The 19,447-nt window shown below is 41.9% G+C and overlaps 1 protein-coding gene across 3 annotated transcripts in view; it reads right to left on the minus strand.

Annotated features, from left to right (window-relative positions):
- Positions 1 to 19,447, minus strand: part of LOC140914151 (netrin-4) — a 65,641-nt gene that overhangs the window by 25,541 nt on the left and 20,653 nt on the right. For all 3 annotated transcript variants that reach the window (XM_073351317.2, XM_073351316.2, XM_073351319.2), the window contains exons 3-5: positions 16,378 to 16,641; positions 2,859 to 2,985; positions 377 to 565 (exon numbers count right to left, since the gene is read on the minus strand). In XM_073351317.2, the coding sequence (XP_073207418.1) occupies positions 377 to 565; positions 2,859 to 2,985; positions 16,378 to 16,641 (580 nt within the window). The remainder of the gene's footprint in view (positions 1 to 376; positions 566 to 2,858; positions 2,986 to 16,377; positions 16,642 to 19,447) is intronic.

The raw sequence follows: 19,447 nt of genomic DNA on the forward strand, positions 1-19,447 counted from the left end.
TGAGATACAGATAAACCCAACTAAATAAAATGTGTGCCTCGCTAGCATAGGAGCATTTTAAATGCAAACGCAACCAGAATAAAACTTTCCCTAAAAATAGAATGGCTTCAGATAATAATTTTTTTTTTTTTATATCAGACCATTCCACAATCCCACACCAAAATCAGACTTTGGTGCCAGAGTCAGGAGGAAAGTGTCCTTGACCAGGAAACCAGAGCTCGCAAACAAGGGTCGGAGGAAAGGATAATGTATTTATGATGTATTTCCACAGATACCTGTAGATACTTTTAATGGGCTGCATGTCTCAGCTCACTCTGTAAAGTGTAGACCTAAACAACTTTCACCATTCATTTGCACTGTAGTATATTGGACTTACGTTTGCAGACCTCTGGGGAAGACATAGGTTTTCCCCTATCTCTGTAAAATCCTGGTTTGCACCTTTGACATCGATGTCCCTCCGTGTTGTGTTTGCAGTTGTCACATACTCCACCGCTGTGTTTCCCAGATGCCAGCCAAACACTCAGGTTGAAGTGACAGCTATCAGCATGGTTGTGACAGCGGCACTCTGTTAGGGAGCAGGGAAATGCATTTCTCACTCATGTTTATAAAGCACAGAGCCTACAGTATCACTTATGTGACAGTTTCATTGAAATGAACTTAGGACCAAATTAATTTATGCCAAACATTTTTCTTTTGCCTGCCTTCCTGGGTTTACATTAAAAACAGAAATGTCAAAGCAGAATGAAACTCCTAGTAAATCCCAAGAAAGACTGACAGTCAGGTGAAAAAGCCAATTGTCACGAACTGTATACCTTATCTAAGTATCTAAATTTAATTACAGGTGGGCCTGGACCAAAACCCCACGTCTGAACACTGCCTAACTTTGGGAAAGCTAAGATCCAAATCTAGATCTAAACTATGCGTCTTGGACCATCTTTTCTTTTCGTGTTGTCCTGTTTATTTCCACCTGTAGAACTGAGCCCTTTGGGCCATAACAGATCTATCATTACTACAGCGAGTTGAAAAATTCCTGTCAAAACTGGTTTTGGACAGAAAATTGGGTTTTCAACTAAATTATTTTTAAAGTGTCTGTTTTTGTCAAAAAACCAAATGCCTGAAAACAGAAATATTTTGGCCCAACCCCCAGAATTCAGATTCAGATATGCTGCCGCAGTGCCTTATGAAATTTGTAGTTCAGTTGGCTCATCTCCCCATTCTCTATGGCTGGGTTCCTCAGCTGGACTTCATCTTCCATGATGCACCATAGCTGTACGACTCCCAGGATACACCACTTCTCCTCAGCAAGAGGGGAAACCATGAGGCACCATGGAGAGGCAGTCCAACCAGGCAGCCCTCCTGTAGAGAAGAAAGGGAACATGAGACAACTGAATGACAACTCACATGAGGCACTGTGACAGCATTTTAGAATAAAAATATTTCAATATTTGGTTGAAACATTTTGTTTTTTGGCCAAAATATTTCAGTTTTTGACTGAAAGATTTCAGATTTTGATTCACCTTGGAGACTAACCAATTTATTTGAGCATAAGCTTTCGTGAGCTACAGCTCACTTCATCAGATGCATACTGTAGTCACAAAAGCTTATGCTCAAATAAATTGGTTAGTCTCTAAGGTGCCACAAGTACTCCTTTTCTTTTTGCGAATACAGACTAACACGGCTATTACTCTGAAACCAGATTTTGATTTTTCGCCATATTGTCAAAATTTTCCGCAGAACCTCCCCTGTGTTCCAACCAGCTCTAGCCACTCATAATTTTGCTTTTGCAACGCAAATATAACAAAAAGATAAAGACTTTTCAGGATTGTTTCAATGTCCTGCAATTCTAGCTTGAAGCATGCAAGCTGATTGTACTAAAATTAATATATGTTATAGTAAACCTGTAGCCCTCATTAGTAAACTTGAAAGTCCACTTTATTTTCCGAGATTGATCAGCTATGACTCTGTCTGTTCTGCTCCAGTTAGAATCCCCCACATTAAAACACTGTTGGCTTTTTTCCCATCCAGTTTAGACTGTAAACTGTTTGGGGCAGCAATGCTATACTTTGTGTTTTGTAAAGTATGCACACCTTTAGTGCTAGAGGAGGAAAAAATAGAGATGGACAGATTTGATCCAGAGTTGGACTTCACTCCAAGGTTCTGGGGTGTTTGGATCCAGGGTTTTGGATGAGTCCACCATATAGACATCAAACCTCCCTAAGTCTCGGAGTGCTCAGAACTGGGGTGTTGTTTCAGACCACTGTATAAACAAATTTAGATCCAGATCCAAGTTTGGATTCTGATTCTCACCACACAATGCCCTCGTTTGTTTGGGCTGGGGAAGGGGAGGGGCTGGAGGTTGGTTGAAATCCATTTCTAGTTATTAATAAATACATAATGTAATTATATCTCATATTAAATATAGACTTGGAACCAACTCAAATCAAAACATTCCTGAAACCTTGTTCCCATGCACATGCCAAGGACAGAGATCACTGAACATTTCTTTTCCCCCCATTAAACTTATCCCCTTAAGCTTTCTTAGCCTACTGCAGCTCTGTAGACACTCATGCTTGGGAATGGTGAAATGAATGAGGGAATGTTTCTCTTTGAAGAGCAGAGTTCTGCCTTGTATGTTCTATATTGCAATAGATCAAATAGACCAGCTACATTAAAAAAATACATTGATTGAAAGGATTTTCTAGCAGTTACCTAGCAATTCATTCCCCATCTGCTGCAAGAGCACCATAAATCCAAACTGGGTGAATTGTCTATTATAGAGCCTTGCCTACTTGGACAGTGATTTATTGCCCTGACACATTAAGGCCCCCCCCCCCCGACCCACTCCCCCCGCCACTTACTTCTGCATTCATTTGGTGCCCCAGTTTTTCCATCTCCTGGCTTCCAAGGCTGGTCATTATATAATGGTGCACACCTCTCACAGTGGTTCCCTGCTGTGTTGTGTCTGCACACACATGTCCCATGGACCTGTCAGGGAAGGAGAATACATTCAAGCAGCTGAAAGAATTAACAGGACAGAGCACAGCACAGCCTCTGAGCGAGGAGGATTTCTCCTGCACAGTTCCCCAGCACTCTCACAACGCCAACACCATCCATCTAGAATTTCTATACATTCAGCTTTATTGCCTCATGAAGTCTCTAATAATGTGGGTTCATTCTCTGCCCTCCCGTAACTCTGGGGTCAGATTCTGAATGGGTGATGAGGTGTGCCAGGCATTTGATGCCCCCTGCTGGAATAATAATACCTGGCTCTTATATGGAGCTTTTCACCATAGATCTCCAAGTGCTTTACAAAGGAGGTCAGTCAGTATTATTATCCTCATTTTACCCATGGGGAAACCGAGGCACATAGTAGGTTGGTGACTTGCCCAAGACCACCAGCAGAACCAAGAACAGAACCCAGGTCTCCTGGATCCCAGTGCAGTGCACTAGCCACTAGGTCACACTACTCAGGGTGTAGGAGGTAAGGTAAAAAAGGGTGGGATGCTTCCTCCAGGAGGGCAGTCCTGCGCGAAGCAGGGACAGGGGAGGAAGGATCTCCCCTGTCTTAATCCAAAAGCACAGCCTGGTCAGAGGCCTAACTCTGACTGCTTATTTTGATTGAACCAGTGAATGATTGAAGCCCTGCTGCCTTGGCACACCCTGCCCACCTTTTGGGTGAAAAGAGCAGTGAGTTTAGACCTCCAAGAGCTCCTAGAGCTTGCTTCCACCCAGGATCAGCTGCTGGTGGAACCAACAATAATTGGTCCAGCAGCAGCTAGAAGGGGTGGAAGCAGGCAGAAGCCAATCAGAGCCCAGCAGGCAAGGTAAAAAGGACTGGGTGCTTCCTCTAGGTGAGGGAATTCTGGGTGAAGCTGGGATGGGAATGTGGGGAAGGAAGGTTCTCCACTGTCTTAATCCAAATGCCCAGCTTGGTCAGGGGCCTAACTTTGACTGCATCTTTTAGTGTAGCCAGGAAAATATTGTTTTGTTTTAAAGGGTTGAATTTAAAGCCCCGAGTTGGATATCAGTGGAGTGCTGTAAAATTAAAAGGAGCTCTGCTTTGCAAGTTGCTCTGCTAGTTCAAGTGAACCTGTGACAATGGCAACAAAGCTCTCCTTCTGGGTACCCAGTTAGCAAAGTCATTACAAGGCTAACATGTGAATAGCAAAACCATATATTCACTTCGGGAGGAGTGAGCGGAGGAGAAGAGCTTCCCTCAGAATAAGAGATGCTAGTGTAAGTGTTCCAAGTAATCGCACAGTACAGTATCAGATTGTGCATTAAACAACCACCACTAATGGGAGCCAGGGGGCTTCTTGTCTTCTTTGCCTGCTTATCTGGTATTCCACTGTACTACTGTCCTGTTAAATAGTGGAGAGCAAAGTCTTCCCTCTATGCATTTGCCACAATGTCTGAGTGCATCCAAGAACTGGTAACACCTGAGCACACAGAACTCTACAAATCTAGTTTCTTGAGAACTTTTGTGACACAAGAGCGTCTTTTAAAAAGGGAGAACCAAGTTCTCTGCTTGCAGGGTCTTGCAAAGGAAGGAAGAGAATTACTTTCAGAAGAATGAATCTCCTTCAGGAAGTGCCTGATATTTGGCCTAGGAGGCAGGAGATGGAAAAGGTAAACTCACAAGTCACAATTCTGCTTTTCCACCTGTCAGGCTAGTGGCTATCCATCATTGACATGTACATCACGGGAAATGGTCTTAACAGCAGGGCAGGTAATGCCAAGAAGTCAAGAACTTAAGACTCCCCTCCCTTCTTGCACACTGGTGACTAAGCCCTATAGCCACATGGTCACAACTCTGGCCCAGTGCACGTGACACAAAAAGTGAAGACTGAGATTTCATTTTTGACTGGAGCGTGAATCTAATTTTATCCTTTAATCTCACCGCTAATGTGAGTTATAATTTTCCATAGCCTTTCCTGAAAGTCAGATTTTATATTTGAACTTCTAGTTTCCTCGATTCCCCACCCTCATCATTGTAGGTAATTTGAGATGATGAGAAGAATGTTAAAAAAATAATAGTTACCTTAGCATTCTCTCCTATCCCAACCCCAGCTCCCTGCAGCAATTTGCTCCCTATTCCTCCAGTTTCTAATCCTCTCAGACCAGATATTTCATGTAGCTAGCAGAGGGGACAGGCTGCAGCTGATGCCACTGCTCCTCTACAGCCAGCTGGCAGACTGACCGCCTCACAGAGCGGTTGGCTGCCTCCTCACGGAAGAATGAACACAGACTTCAGGGTATGCATTTCTCTCTCAGAACTCAACACCAGTAATCCTCAGGGAGATGCGATATTGAGCACATTATGTGGTGTCTCTCCAGACCAGGATGCAAGACGGTCAACCATGTCACTCCTAAATCTGATTTCAAAAGGGTCTATTATGGTCATTTAGTTTGACCTCCTGCATGACAAAGGTCACAAAATTACATCCCATGATTCCTGAACTGAGTCCAGTAACTTATAGTTGAATCATAGCATATCTATGAGAAAGACACAGAGTCTTGACTGAAGGACCCCAAGTGATCATTAGAGACTCCTTCATACTTTGACTGCCCAATATCAAGTATCATCCACACATATCATTGTCATGAGCAGTTGAGAGAGAGAGATTTATCAAATAGGTCTTTTCCATCTTTAATTTCTCTGATTCTTTAATTCCTGAACCCTAACCATTCATATCTGATGTTAACAGACATAAAATGATTAATAAAGAGCATGCAAACCACACTTGAAAAGAGAGAATTCTAAGTGGCTGGAACCCTTATGTAAAGCAGAATATGCATAGTATTTCCATTCAGTTCTACATCATACCTCACTCTTTTGATTTTCCCTCAGTCTGGTTGGGCTCTTTTATCTTTTTAGTAATTGTTGTTGTTGTTTTTGCTGCTGCTCCTTGGCTGCTGTCAGTGTATTTCATTATTTTGCTACTGAATGAAGGTTAAGTTTGGAAGCCATCCAGAACTGAGCAACTGTTGCTGATTCGGAGAAAATGTTTGTCTTCGGGCTGTGTATTCACTTTGTAGTGTCGCCAGAACAGTTTTGGACATAGCAGTTTGCAACCATGTCAGTAGCAAGTCATTTACAGGCTTTTAGGAAGGGCACCATTTGTGGGTAGTTGAGAAACAGTGAAACATTCATCTGCCCGTTCTGCCTCAAACTAATCCCCGTTGTCCTTATGACCTCCCCAAATTGAGAGGTGCATGCATGCTCTCTGGTTCCACAAAGGGATTTTTGGCTATATCAGATGTCTGTGATTTCTGATAATATCATCAATATTTGAGCCTTTGAGGGAAATTCATGAACCAGTTCGATCATTTTGTGTGGTCAAATGAAAAAAATATTTTAAATTTTTCAAGCATGCAAAGCCCTAGGGGACCAAATGGCAGAGGGAATTAGTGATGAATTGCAGTGCTTTCCACATTTAGGTCACCAGTTCAAATCCTGACAAGGTTAGAAGTGACTGAGGGCTATTACCCATTCACATCATGTGTTGTTGGACTATGTGATATGAGTAGGTTGGTCTAAGTTCATGTCTGTATTACCCCTGTCATCATGACTGTTACCCTTGTAGGCATTCTCCAAGGAGAATGTCCATCCATCCCAAAGAGCTTCTGTAAAACAGGATTGGCAGGGGAAGGTGAGCTAGGAAGTTGGCAGTGTGGCACCTGTTCTGTGGATAAACAGAGGGCTTCAGTCTCCCAGACTGCTAATGAATCAGCATTCCCCAAATTCACTAGAGAACAACAATGAAGAAAGTCAGTAAGGTGGCCTGTATGAGTTAGGTGAATCCACAGGCTGGCCAGACCAAGTCACTTTCTGAACAGTGACAAAGGCATAATGTAGGGAATGCTGTGCGTGATCTCACAAAGAGACAAAATTTATACATTACAACAAAGGGATGTCATAGAGTGAGCTGGGCCTTTGAGGGTTTCAAGTCGCCAATCTGGCCTTTGTCTGGTACCCAATCTCCTATGTCTGCAAGTCAAGCCTGCTGGGGGATATTTGAGAGCTGCCTGTGTTTCTCTGTTGCCTAATCCATCAAGCATCAACTTCTTGTCTGCACCTTCAAGCTCATGCATGACTCCACCCCAGCCAACATCTCAGTCTGGTTTCTTATCATTTTCTGTCTCTGTGCAGGCTTGACTTTTCTGTGTCTTTGGGCAGGGCTGCCCTCGTCTGTCTTGTATAGCGATGAGCATATTGTCAGTGCCTACCAAATAGCATGCAAATAATAGCTGCTATGTTGACATAAAGCCCGAGGAACATAGGACATTACAATTACAATAATGAGATGCAGTAGGTCATCTGGTTCCAGTGATTGCCCCATTGAATGGAGACTGGCTATTTCAAGTGAGGAAGAGAAAGGAGGCTCAGTATATTACTGGGTCAATGCATTAACCTGAACTTTTGCCACAGTTCAAATCTTCTCAGATCAAATGGTGAAAATGAGTTTGGTGGTCACATCCTAGATTCTTTTGGTCCACATCACAAAAGCACAAAACACTTTGGCAGGAGTGGCCAGCTCTGCTGGGAAGAGACCCGGAACTGGGTTTCAAGAGAGAAGAGAAGTGTTTTTTGTCATACCTAAAGTACATTATCAGAGATCTTTGGATTCCCAGCACAGACATAACAGGTTAGCACCAGGGAGTACTGCCATGGCTGTGTAATGGAGAAACTTGAACAACATCTGTTCACACCAGTGGGCCAAATTCTCCTGTCACTTATACTAGTGTGTAAATCTGATGCAACTCCACTGACTGTAATGGAATTACTTGGGATTTACAGTGGTCAAACCAATGTTTGTGGCTATAAATTCCTTCCTTTATCTCATTTTACAGTACTCAGTTAATATTAACTACTGATAATGATAAACAGTAAAGTACATTCTGGGTGATATTGTTATTTTTAGTTGGCGTGTGAGGCTCATGTAGCAGAGTGCAGGGAGCTCAGCAGCTGGTATACTTACATTGTTACTGTGGATATTCACCTGTACAAAACAACTGCCATGACCCTGGGATTTGCTAGAGTATCAGTGTGGCTTGAATCAAGTCTAATTTTGGACAGCTTGTATCGAATGGAAACCAAATAAACACCCTCTGAAATTTGCTGTACTTGACTCTTTGGAGAGATAGATGTTGGTCTCAAATGGTCTTTGATAGTTTTAAACAGAGCTGATTATTTCTTCCCCTCCCCCATCTTTAAAAAGAAAAACAACCCCCTGAAGGCAATATAAGGAACATTAAACCATTTTACCAGCCCTAAGGGTATTTACAAGTGCTTCCAATCAAAGGTCTCTACTGGCAGGAGTAGTGTGGTTCTTTCACAGAAGATGAAAGCAGCAATTAAGTGATTAAAATAACCAAAAAAGCCCCAACCTACCAGTAATTAACCAGTTAAGCAATAAAATGAAACTACCGTACTTTTGAATGGCTTACATTTCATTCTTAACCATTACATTTAATAAAAGGCTGTGTTTAAAAGTTAATACAGTCTCAGATAGGGAGTTAGTTTGTAACCCCATCACACAAAATAGTTTAAAGTCAAAGAAGTGGAGTAGAAGTGTTGCTTCCTACAAAGATGGTGTGTGTGTGTGTGTGTGTGTGTGTGTGTGTGTGTGTGTGTGAGAGAGAGAGAGAGAGAGAGAGAGAGATAGAGAGGCTGCTCCCTGGCGTGTGTGTGGGGGTGTGTGTGTAAGTAAGTTACAAAGAATGCTCTTTCAGGCCTTGATTCAGGAAAGCACTTAAACAGCCTTCCTGAATAGGTAAGTTTCCTGATTCAGAGCCTTAATCATTAATAAAAGAGATTTCCAAGACATTAATAAGAGTAATTCAGCACCACATGTGGTTCTTGGCAGAGGGATGTGGGAAAGTATATTTTACTTGAATTTATAATCCTAGACTACATGCTCACTGTATGATAACATGGTCACCAAGGGCTTTATCATGTTTGTTGCTATGCTGTACACCACAGCCACTCAAAACTTCACACTGACAGCATGGACGGAACTCAGATCCTCTTGCTTTAAAAGCACAGATCCCTATTTCAGCCAACGGAGAATCATAGAATCATAGACTATCAGGGTTGGAAGGGACCTCAGGAAGTCATCTAGTCCAACCCCCTGCTCAAATCTCCATTAGATGTTAGCTACAGGATTTATGACCCCAGGTTGAGTAGTCCAGCAAAGGGCAGCGGACACAGAAAGATGCCATGCATTACAGTATATTTACAGGGTACAGTCAATAATATCAGTAGGGGCTCAGCAAATTAGCCTTCTTTGTAAGAAGGAATGGGGCCAACAGCCGAATTTCATTCAGCACTCAGCAGTAGAGTGGGTGCGTTCCAAAAATGAGGGCGCTGTGAATCAATCTGACCTGAACCCTCACCCAAAACGCAAACCCAAACACTGGTGATTCTAAAAAGTTTGATTAACTACTTTATTCATTACTTTTCATTTTTAAGTGCCCCTGCAATTGTAGCTGGAAGTTAAAGTGTCAAAATACCACTGGGTAGGCTTTTCTCAAGGTATTCTAGTCCATCTGGGAGTAGGAAGTAGCAGAAATCCTCTGAGCGTGCCTGCTCTTTGAGACTTTGAGCTCAGTTTTGGAGACCCAAGGAACTCAGAAACTTCAGAAATACTTTGCAGAGGAACTCAAACTACTGGGTCCTTATTTTAACTGAAATGAACTTCTGAAATGAACCTCTGAAACTGAGAGATCTGTCTACCATGGCCCTTATCAGTTTAATATCTGCTACGTCCTCTATCTGAAAGAAAAAAAGAAAAAAACCTGACCCGTTTAGTGCTGCTAGATGTACTAGCAGGGAATAGTCCACAAGAAATTCATACCAGGACAAATGCATTTTCCAGACTGGGATGGTGTCAGTCCCAAAGTTGGAGGGTATTTGAATCAGGGGTTTAGGTTTTGCCCATAATAAAGGCGAGACTGTTTAGAACATTCTGGTCTGAATCTCAAACAATTCCAAAGTTTAGTGATGCTGCATTTTGGTTTGGGCCCTGTTTCTAGTGCCAGGCAACAACAGAGATTTAGCTTAACGTAGGAATGTTCCTCACAGTCTACATGAGATATCAGCTACTTGAGCCATGTCCAGAAGCCCTTACTCAGATTTTACTCAGTCACTACTTAGGCAATATATCCATTGACTTCAGTGGGAGTTTTGCCTAAGAAATTCTGGATTTGGCCTTTTAGATGGGTCTGAACATTCATCTCTGGCCTTGGATTAGATCATTTTGGGGAACTTGACTGTCACTCAGGGTATATCTACATTGCAATTAAACACCCACTGCTGGCCTGTGTCAGCTGACTCGGGCTCACGGGGCTGGGATTACTGTGCTATTTAACTGTGGTGTAGACATTTGGATTTGGGCCCTGCGAACCCGAGTCAGCTGACACAGGCCAGCCATGGGTGTTTAACTGCAGTGTAAACATACCCTCAAAGCCGCAGTTTTGAAGTCGGTTCTCATCTGTGGCTCACAGGGCACCATACTGCATGGAGCCCTCTGCTCCACCACAGCTGCTCCTAAGAAAATCCAAGTGAACCTATCTGTGATGCTAGCTATGGCAGCTTCTCTCTCAGACAATATCTGAAACTTAGCCATCTTTCTTCATCCACTGCTCCAGCAGGGAGTCCTGGAAAAACATTGTATCTAACATGGCTAGCAAACGTGCCAGGGATATAATGTTCTTTACGTGTGGTCCATGTAACTTAAACAAACTACTTATTGTTACATAGTCTGTGTTATCTCTTCCTGTTCTTTCAAATGGGGCGCACCAGACCCTGGAGTCCTAATTCAGTCCTTATTCAGGCAAAACAGTAGGGAGACCCTAGAACTCATTCTGAGGTAGCCTACAATACATTAACATTTCTGATGATAGTCACCTAACTGAGGCTAATTTTTCCCCTAGCAAAAACTGCTCTTTGAATTGCCATCTTCAACAGAGAGCAGCTCCTGGCAGCGCTGAGTCTTGGAAGTCACATAGTCTGGCACAACTTGGATCCATCAGAGACTGTGGAAACTTAGTTGGAGAATTATCAGTGGAACAGCACAAGGTATTTTGTCAGGAGATAATATTTGTAAGGGGGATGACAGCCAAGTCACCAAGCAAAGTGCTGTAGAAAAACAAGTTTTACCCTATGTAACCCTTGTTTCAACTCCCCCTTACCCCAAACAAGAAACTGCAGATAGGGCCAGATCCTTTTCCCATTTAAATCAATGAGAAAATTTCCTTTGGCTGAAATTGTGTAGGATCAGGCCCAGAAAAAAGTACAATTCCCCTCTGTAAACAAGATAATAAAGAAGAGGAACTGATGTCTGAGGCAATTCATGTGAATTTCCTGGCAATGAGGGCACCAAAAACAAACAAAACACCCCCAACACTTGTCAACAGCCAGTGGTTCTGCACTGTGTTTTATAAATCATTTTTTTGGATACACAATGATCTTCCTTTGTCCCATATTTATTATTGTTTCATTTGCACTAAAAAAAGAACTGGGAAATATTTGGCAAATGGACTGGAAGCTTGTCTAGAAGCCATTCACTGTCTGCGCTCTCTGTCTGCACTCTAAGCTCCTTTGTATGTTCTAGATGTACGCTAGGGGAAAGGTTGGTCTTAGCTACCATCTGTTAGCTAACTGCAACCTAAACGTGACCACTGTTCCTCATGCCCTACAGTGTCCTACAGCAAGGCCCTCAGCACATCACAACAGCTATCTTTGCACCTCCTACAGAAACAGTATTTGGCGAGGGAGTCGGGGAGGGCTACTTTCCACTATGTCCAGCAATGAAAAAAACATAGAAAACATAAGAAAGGTCCACCTAGCCCAGTATCCTGTCTTCTGGCAGTGGCCAATGCCAGGTGCCCCAGAGAGAATGAACAGAACAGGTAATAATCATGTAATCCATCCTCTGTCTCCCATTCCCAGCTTCTGGCAAACAGAGGCTAGGGACACCTTCCAGGTCCATCTTGGCTAATAGCCATTGATGGACCTATCCTCCGAGAACTTATCTAATTCTTTTTTGAACCCTGTTATAGTCTTGGCCTTCACAACATCCTCTGGCAAGGAGGCACACAGATGTGCCTGGTCAGGGCATTCATTCCTTTCTAAACTGGTGCCAATGTCCTGCACTTACAACAAAAATGCTTCTCTGTAACTTTCATGGCATCACCCAGCTTCAATAAGTAGTTCTCCTTCACTGACATCCATAAAAGATCCACTCATGTAGGGTAGGGTGACCAGATGTCCCAGTTTTATAGGGACAGTCCCGATATTTGGGGCTTTGTCTTATATAGGAGCATATTACCTCCCACCCTCTGTCCTGATTTTTCACACTCGCTGTCATGTCACCATAATGTAGGGAGAACCAAATGTTGTAGCCCGTGCAGAACTGAGAGAAGAATTCTGCCCTTTGAGTGTAAACCTAAGGATGCTACAAGATGATGCATAAATCATGTTTCATATCTTTGCAGCATCTGCCAAATGACTTGGGGGTAAGAGAGGAGAAAGGGAAAACAAGAAAAAGGGTAATTGCTGCTGCAAAAAAACCCCAAATTTGGGATGTTTGCCCATAGATTTCTTGGCCATCACTTCTTCTCCTTTTTACTTTCTGCATTGAAATGGAAGAATACGCAAAAGAGCTGGATCCAGGCTTTTCACCTAGTCTTGTGTCCCACCTATTTGACTAAGGAAGGAATTTACAGGAACTTTGTACAGAGAAATATGAGCGTAGTTATAGAGATTATGCTAAATTTAACATAGGAAATATCAGATGCTTCCAGACAAAAATACCAGTGAAATAATCCATAAAAAGCAAAACCCAGCATTGAGAGGAATAGTTTATTTAAAATGCTTGTATGCTCTGCATTTCCTATAAGTACCATATATTAAATAATCAAAAGATTTAAAAAGGCTTAACAATCTTAAATCTCAAGATGCCCATTGATTTTCTTTATTAATATGTTCTATAAAACATCTTCCGCCACACGATGGGCACTGCACCTTCAGGGGAATTGGTACAGGGATCCTGAAGCCCATCCTCAGTTCTCATTGAGTCCTACCCAGGCAAACCACTCACCCTTGTCTCTCAGTGTAAGTACTAGGATACATACTTCTTGTTGTCTCCTGGGGTATGAGTCACTCATGAAATCTATTTCATCAAAACTATTTCACCTTCTGCCCCGTGAAGTCATTTGATGGCACAAAACCCCTGTTCCATTGAGACTAATGGAAAAAATAAAAAAAAGAGACATCCAGTCATAGTTTACAATGACTGTGCCAACAGCATGCACAATATTGTGTTTTCCCTTTTGACGGGTAGGGTTTATTCTTCTACCAGCTGTATTCATTTAATGAGTAACTCATCTATTCTATTTCACCATTTGTATATTAAACAGTTTGCAGTAGAGAATTTGTTCTTTAAACAGTGTTTTTTCTACAGTTATGTCTTAAACGGGTCCACATTTACAGTGGGTGGATAACATCACCCAATGCTAGCATACATAAGATGCTTGATTTATACCATGGCTAGTAGTGATTCAGAAAAAATCTTTTAAATATTGTGAAATTCATATGATCTTTATTAATTGTACAATATCTAACTCTAAAAGTAGAAAACTTAAAAGACACCTAGGAATATCCATTCCAGACGAAAAAAACCAGAATAACACACGCACCATATACCTATATGGACATGAAATTAGTTGTGGAACGGGTTTCTTGAGTCTATAATGTCAGAGTGCATCATGAATAAAGTATGTATGGCGCTTTTGTTTTCAGATCCCATTATAGAGACAGAAAGCCTTATGGAAAACCACAGAGCTGTTGACTTGTGTTGCTGCTCCTGGTTAAATGGCTTGAATTCTTGGCCTGGAATGTATCTTTTTTGATGTCCTTGGATAACACACTATATTTGGTTAACATAATTCTCCCATGACTGTTATTAAGGTTACTCCATACAATATGTACAGCTGAATCAGTATTTAGACAGTAATGGGGGCATTATTGGTAGTGAAGTCTGAATAGCAGCATTCGAACACCCTGCACAGCTTTAAGGCTTTGATTCAGGAACACATCCTTATTCAGGAAAGCACTAAAGCACATACCACAGTGTAAATATGGGCTTTCCTAGATCAAGGCCTCAAATTTTATTCCAAAGTGACTGTTGAAGATTACATTAATTATTAATCTCTTCACTATTCAGCCAATTAACATTCTACTGAAAACTATAGCACACAGTATCGTAATTGCTCTATTTGGACTGGAGCATGTATTATACATGTACCTGGCATGTATAATACCAGTGAAAAGGTTAGGAGTTTGAATCTGGTCTCCTCATAAAATGTAAAGGGCTACTGTGAACTAGGGTGGTGTCAGGTAAATGGCGCACGGAACCTTTGAAGTAAATTCAGGCTTAGCACCATTCAAGAGTGAACTTGTGGTATGTATGACAGATCCTTTTTATCCTAACCTGTTTTAAGCTGAGTGGAGGGGGAAAGAGAATCACCTTTACATTCTGAACCTTGTGCTACAAGAAGGTTAAGTAAATAACAAAAAAATCTTACCAGAAACTTGGTAAATTTGCACTTATTCTGTCTTTTTTTTTTTTTTTTTAAGTTTGGTTATGAATCTTATCACAAGCTGATCCAAATGTGTCACAAAAAATAATTCCCAAGCTCCTTGCAAACCTGGCTTTTCTCCAGAGGTCAAGACAAGGCTGGGCTCAAGACCACCTGCATTTCTGTTGAGACTTTCACTTCCTCTCTAGTCCATTATCCAGAAAATAAAAGGGATGTCCTGCCTGATTTTTCAGTCACTAAACACCCACAGATCCCATTGACTTCAGTTGGAGATTTAAATGCTCAGCCCCTCGGATAATCAAGCCCAATAGTTTACACACTTGAGTGCACGAGGGTGCGCAAAAGGAGAAGAAATCCCTCCAGATTGAAACTTGGGATGTAGTGTCAGCACTAGAGCAAATTGTTGGTCCAAGTATCTAAAAGAACAGCCAGGTAGATATTAAAATTAAAAAGTGATCGGAGTTTATTACAAGCAAATATGTTCTCGGCCACATTTTGAACCACTAGTCCCACAGTTGTGCCCCGAAAACATACATGCACATAAATAACTGCACTGGCAAAACGTTCGTTTTCTTTTTCTTTTCTTCTTTTTACCCTTTTTATGTTCCCTTTTATCGAGAATATTCTCTGTTAGAGTCACAAATGAGTAACAAATTATTTGTACAGAAGTCCATTATATATCAAGACAAAGATTAGATTGAATGGGTCAAGCTAAGACCTTTCAAAAAAACCAATAGAACATTGACACATTGCTGTGATTCAAGAGAAGGAACAACAAGACCAATCATGCCTCTTTCTTCTGGCCTGGTATCTAGAGTCAAACTCTGCAGTGCCTAATCAAGCAAAATTTTCATTGAAAATAATTGAAGTATTCCACAGTTATGAATTTGGCTGTAGGACTCTATAATTAAACCACTCACACAATCTTCTTCTCCCACCAATAATGCTTAGCATCTGGCTGAACCAACAAAACCCAGGAAGTTCAGAGTCAAAAGCTGAAATCATAACCATAACACAACTACTTGTGCCTTGCAAATTCAAGGGTCTCCAGTGGTGGGGATCTCCGCTATCATTTGCACTCTAATACAGTGCAAAGTAAAAATGGAATTTCAAGCAATACTTTTAATGTCCTAGCTTGCGGTAAATGAGATTCTTTGCATTGTTTAAAGAGAGATTTCCTTATGTGATTTAAGACAGATAACTAGAACAGATTTTAGAGTAGCAGCCATGGTTAGTCTGTATCCGCAAAAAGAAAAGGAGTACTTGTGGCACCTTAGAGACTAACAAATTTATTTGAGCATAAGCTTTTGTGAGCTACGCTCAAATAAATTTGTTAGTCTCTAAGGTGCCACAAGTACTCCTTTTTTAGAACAGATTTTGAAATTCCAGAATTTCACGGGCAATGTTTGGGTCCAAGGTTTTGGTTTATCTCCCTGCTGAGATACGAGAAGAGGTATATCAGCCACTATATTTGGATCTGGATCCCAGTTCAGATGTCAAACCTCTCCACAAGTGTGGGTATGTTCAGATCCAAGGTTTTGGTTCAGGCCTATCTCTAACACAGATCATGTTTGGAACAGCTTTTAGTGTTATATAGCCCCTTCCATACTAAGAAGCAGGTTTAGGTTTCATTGATGTGGATTATCAGTGGTACCCTATTTTAAACTGTTATGGGGAAGATGGACAGGGTCTTATGGAGAAGCCTCTCTTTGTCTCAGGAAGCACAAACAAATACAAATTGAAGTAAACTAGTGAATTTCAAGAACTCACCACATTCTCTGTGTTCCCTGTCCGATTGGCAAGCTGACATTCTTCTGCATGCCCATTACAGAAGCAACTTCCCCGGACAATCAGATCATAGATAGCATAGTGGGCAAACCTCTGGGGTTTCTCCAGCAATCCCAAGCCTTGGCAGGGACACTCCTGCCTTTTTAACAAAAGGAGGCGCAGGTTGGTGAGTTTCAGGAGGTCTTGGGCCTCAGGACTATATGGGTCTTCAATCTTGTTGGTTGGAGTTAAGGCACGATAGATCACCTAGGAGGCAAACAGAAAACACATCCTTGAGGAGATGCAGCACCCCTGAATATGTGCAGTCCAGACAAACGGGATGCTCAGGAAAGAATAATAGTTGCCATTTGGGAGGCTTCTCACAGCCTTAGTCATGGTTGACATGTATGAGGCACCAGGTAGTGACGGATTGTGACAACTCAGACGAATACCGGGGTTGTAAATGCAACACTGTCCACTTTTCTACACCACTTTCCACCTGAGCATCTCAAAGCATTTTAAGAAAATACCTTCAGCCTCCCAATACCTCTGTGAGGTAGTCTCACCATTCTAGAGTAGTATAAACCGAGGCACAGGGAGGTGAGGTGATCTGCTCAAAGCCACACAACTGGTCTGTGATAAAGCTGAAAATAGAATCCAGGAGTCATGAGTCAGTCCCCGAAACTAACAACCAGCAAACACAGCCTGTCACACCACTGTTAAACATTAGGATAAGCAGATCATTTTAAAGGCTGAGCCAAATTATTAATTAGGAGGGGCTAGAGAGAGAGAGAATCTGCAGTATTCAAACAGTTAAAATCCACGAATAAAGGCATCCTATTGCTGCTGGACATAAGAGGCAAGGTTATTGTTTGTTTGGAGTTTCCATGTTGCTGAGAAAGGCTATTCATATTACAGATTACAGAATCCCAACGGAATAATAGTTTTTTTCTTGGTATCAAGACTCTGATTTTGTGTTTAACAAAGGCTGCAGGAATATGTCCTGTTTTAGCTTGGATTCCACTTTGACTCTTCCTCTCTTCAGGGTCTTTTTTTTTATATTGTGAGGGTGAGTGGTGGAGATAGAGGGGTGACAGTGAACTAGAGAGCTGGTCGCATTAGTTCCCAGGCTTAGATTCCCTTTTCGATGTGCTGTCTCTGATTTGAGAGCTATTTTCTCCTCTGGCTGAGTTTTGCCATCATAGCAGAGGTACTTGCCCTCAGGGTTCTTTGGCCCTGCTTTATGAGTAGTGACAGTCTCTGTCTGACTAACCATATTAGTGGAGTGAAAGCTTTGTTTCCATAGGGATTCCCTCTCCCTCTCCCTCTCTCTCTCTCTCTCTCTGGATTTTCTTTTTTTGTGGACAGACAAGTTTAAATACCTGCTGTGTGTAAAATATTTCTTCTGTTCCTTTTTGTTTGCAGGGGCCAGAAAAGAACTGGTGGTTTGTGCCTAACAGATAACTCTGTTGTGTGTTGATGGCACATGGGAGATAAACCCCCTTAAAATAACAGAGTCAGCTGCCTGACTCAGTAGCAGACCGACACCTGACAGAGTTATGCCACAGTGCCAACAGCACATTTCATGCCTTTCCACAGCATTTTCTATTTTATAATTTTCCCTTTTTTTTATTCTCTTCTTTTATTCTGCGGAGCCATCCACAAAGTTGCAAATGACCCTGTCTGTTCAGACCAGAGATGTCCACATTCCCTTGTTCAATGGAGATATGGGCAGATTGCCCAGCCTGTGCAACCCAGGTGCTTACATTCCCCTGATCAATGGAGCCATGATAAAATAGCCTAGTCCTTTCTGCCCAGATGTGCACATTCCCCTGATCAATGGAACCATAAGCAAATGGTCCATTCTGTTTAGTCCATGGGCCCAACATTCCCCTGATCAATGGAACCATAGGTCAATGACCAAATCTCTTTAGAACAGGATCCTTCATTTGCTTATCAGTGGAGTCATGGGCAAATGACCCAGTCTGATCGACCCAAAGATCAACATTTTTAGACTGATAGAGCAATGTGGGAATAGATTGGTGTATTCACTCCTAGTTCCTGGTGTATTCACTCTTAATTATACCATGTGCAAACCTAATACCTGACACTTCTCTAGAGCCTTCTGACATTAAGTGTCTCAAAGCAAGTTATAAATAATAACATATTAAGCCCTGAAACAACCCTCTGAAGGTCTCTCATACTGGCACAAGGGAGCTGAGGCCCAAAAAAGTTGATCAGTCTGTTTAATCTGTCTTCTTGTCATCCCTGTACAAGTTCCATTCTTCATATGTACTAGCAAGCCACTAGGACACTTGAGAGACCACAAGTTTGAGAAAAAAATATTTTAGTGGCATATTGCTCCGCGACATGTCAGCTGAGGAATGGTGACTGGCATGGGGTAAGAGCTGGGAGATCTGGGTTCTAGACCCAGCTCTACCACAGCCCTCCTGTATAACCACAGGCAAATAATTTAATCTCTCTGTACCTCAGATTCCCTATCTGTAAAATGGAGGCTCATAATACTGATCTACGTCACAGGCTAGATCAGGGATTGGCAACCTTTGGCACGTGGCCCATCAGGGAAAGCCGCTGGCAGGCCGGGACGGTTTGTCTACCTGCAGTGTCCACAGGTTCGGCCGATCGCAGCTCCTGAAACGGCTTTCCCTGATGGGCTGTGTGCCAAAGGTTGCCAATCCCTGGGCTAGATTGTGAGATTTAATTCATTAATATATGTGCAAAGATTTAGGATTTTCAATAGAAAAGTGCTATAGAAGGTTCAAAGAAGTATTTTTACTATAATTACATATCCTGAATCATATTTAAATCTGAGGGAAATAGAAGTGCATTGGCATATGCTAGCAATACATTTGGCCCTGTCTAGTGTAATATTAGAAATCTCGTATATATTAGTGTAAGCCACATTTTTCAGGTAGTGATTAGTGATTTGGGTATCCAGTTAATTGCCCATCCTCTCCAGATATTAATAGGTATCCTATGTAGCAATGAGTTCTTTAGGCTGAAAGAACGGCTACAGGGTGCTAAGCTCTCACTACTGCTCTGCCTGCTGTCA

The sequence above is a fragment of the Lepidochelys kempii genome, chromosome 7 (genome assembly GCF_965140285.1).
Source record: "Lepidochelys kempii isolate rLepKem1 chromosome 7, rLepKem1.hap1, whole genome shotgun sequence".
Taxonomy (NCBI): domain Eukaryota; kingdom Metazoa; phylum Chordata; order Testudines; family Cheloniidae; genus Lepidochelys; species Lepidochelys kempii.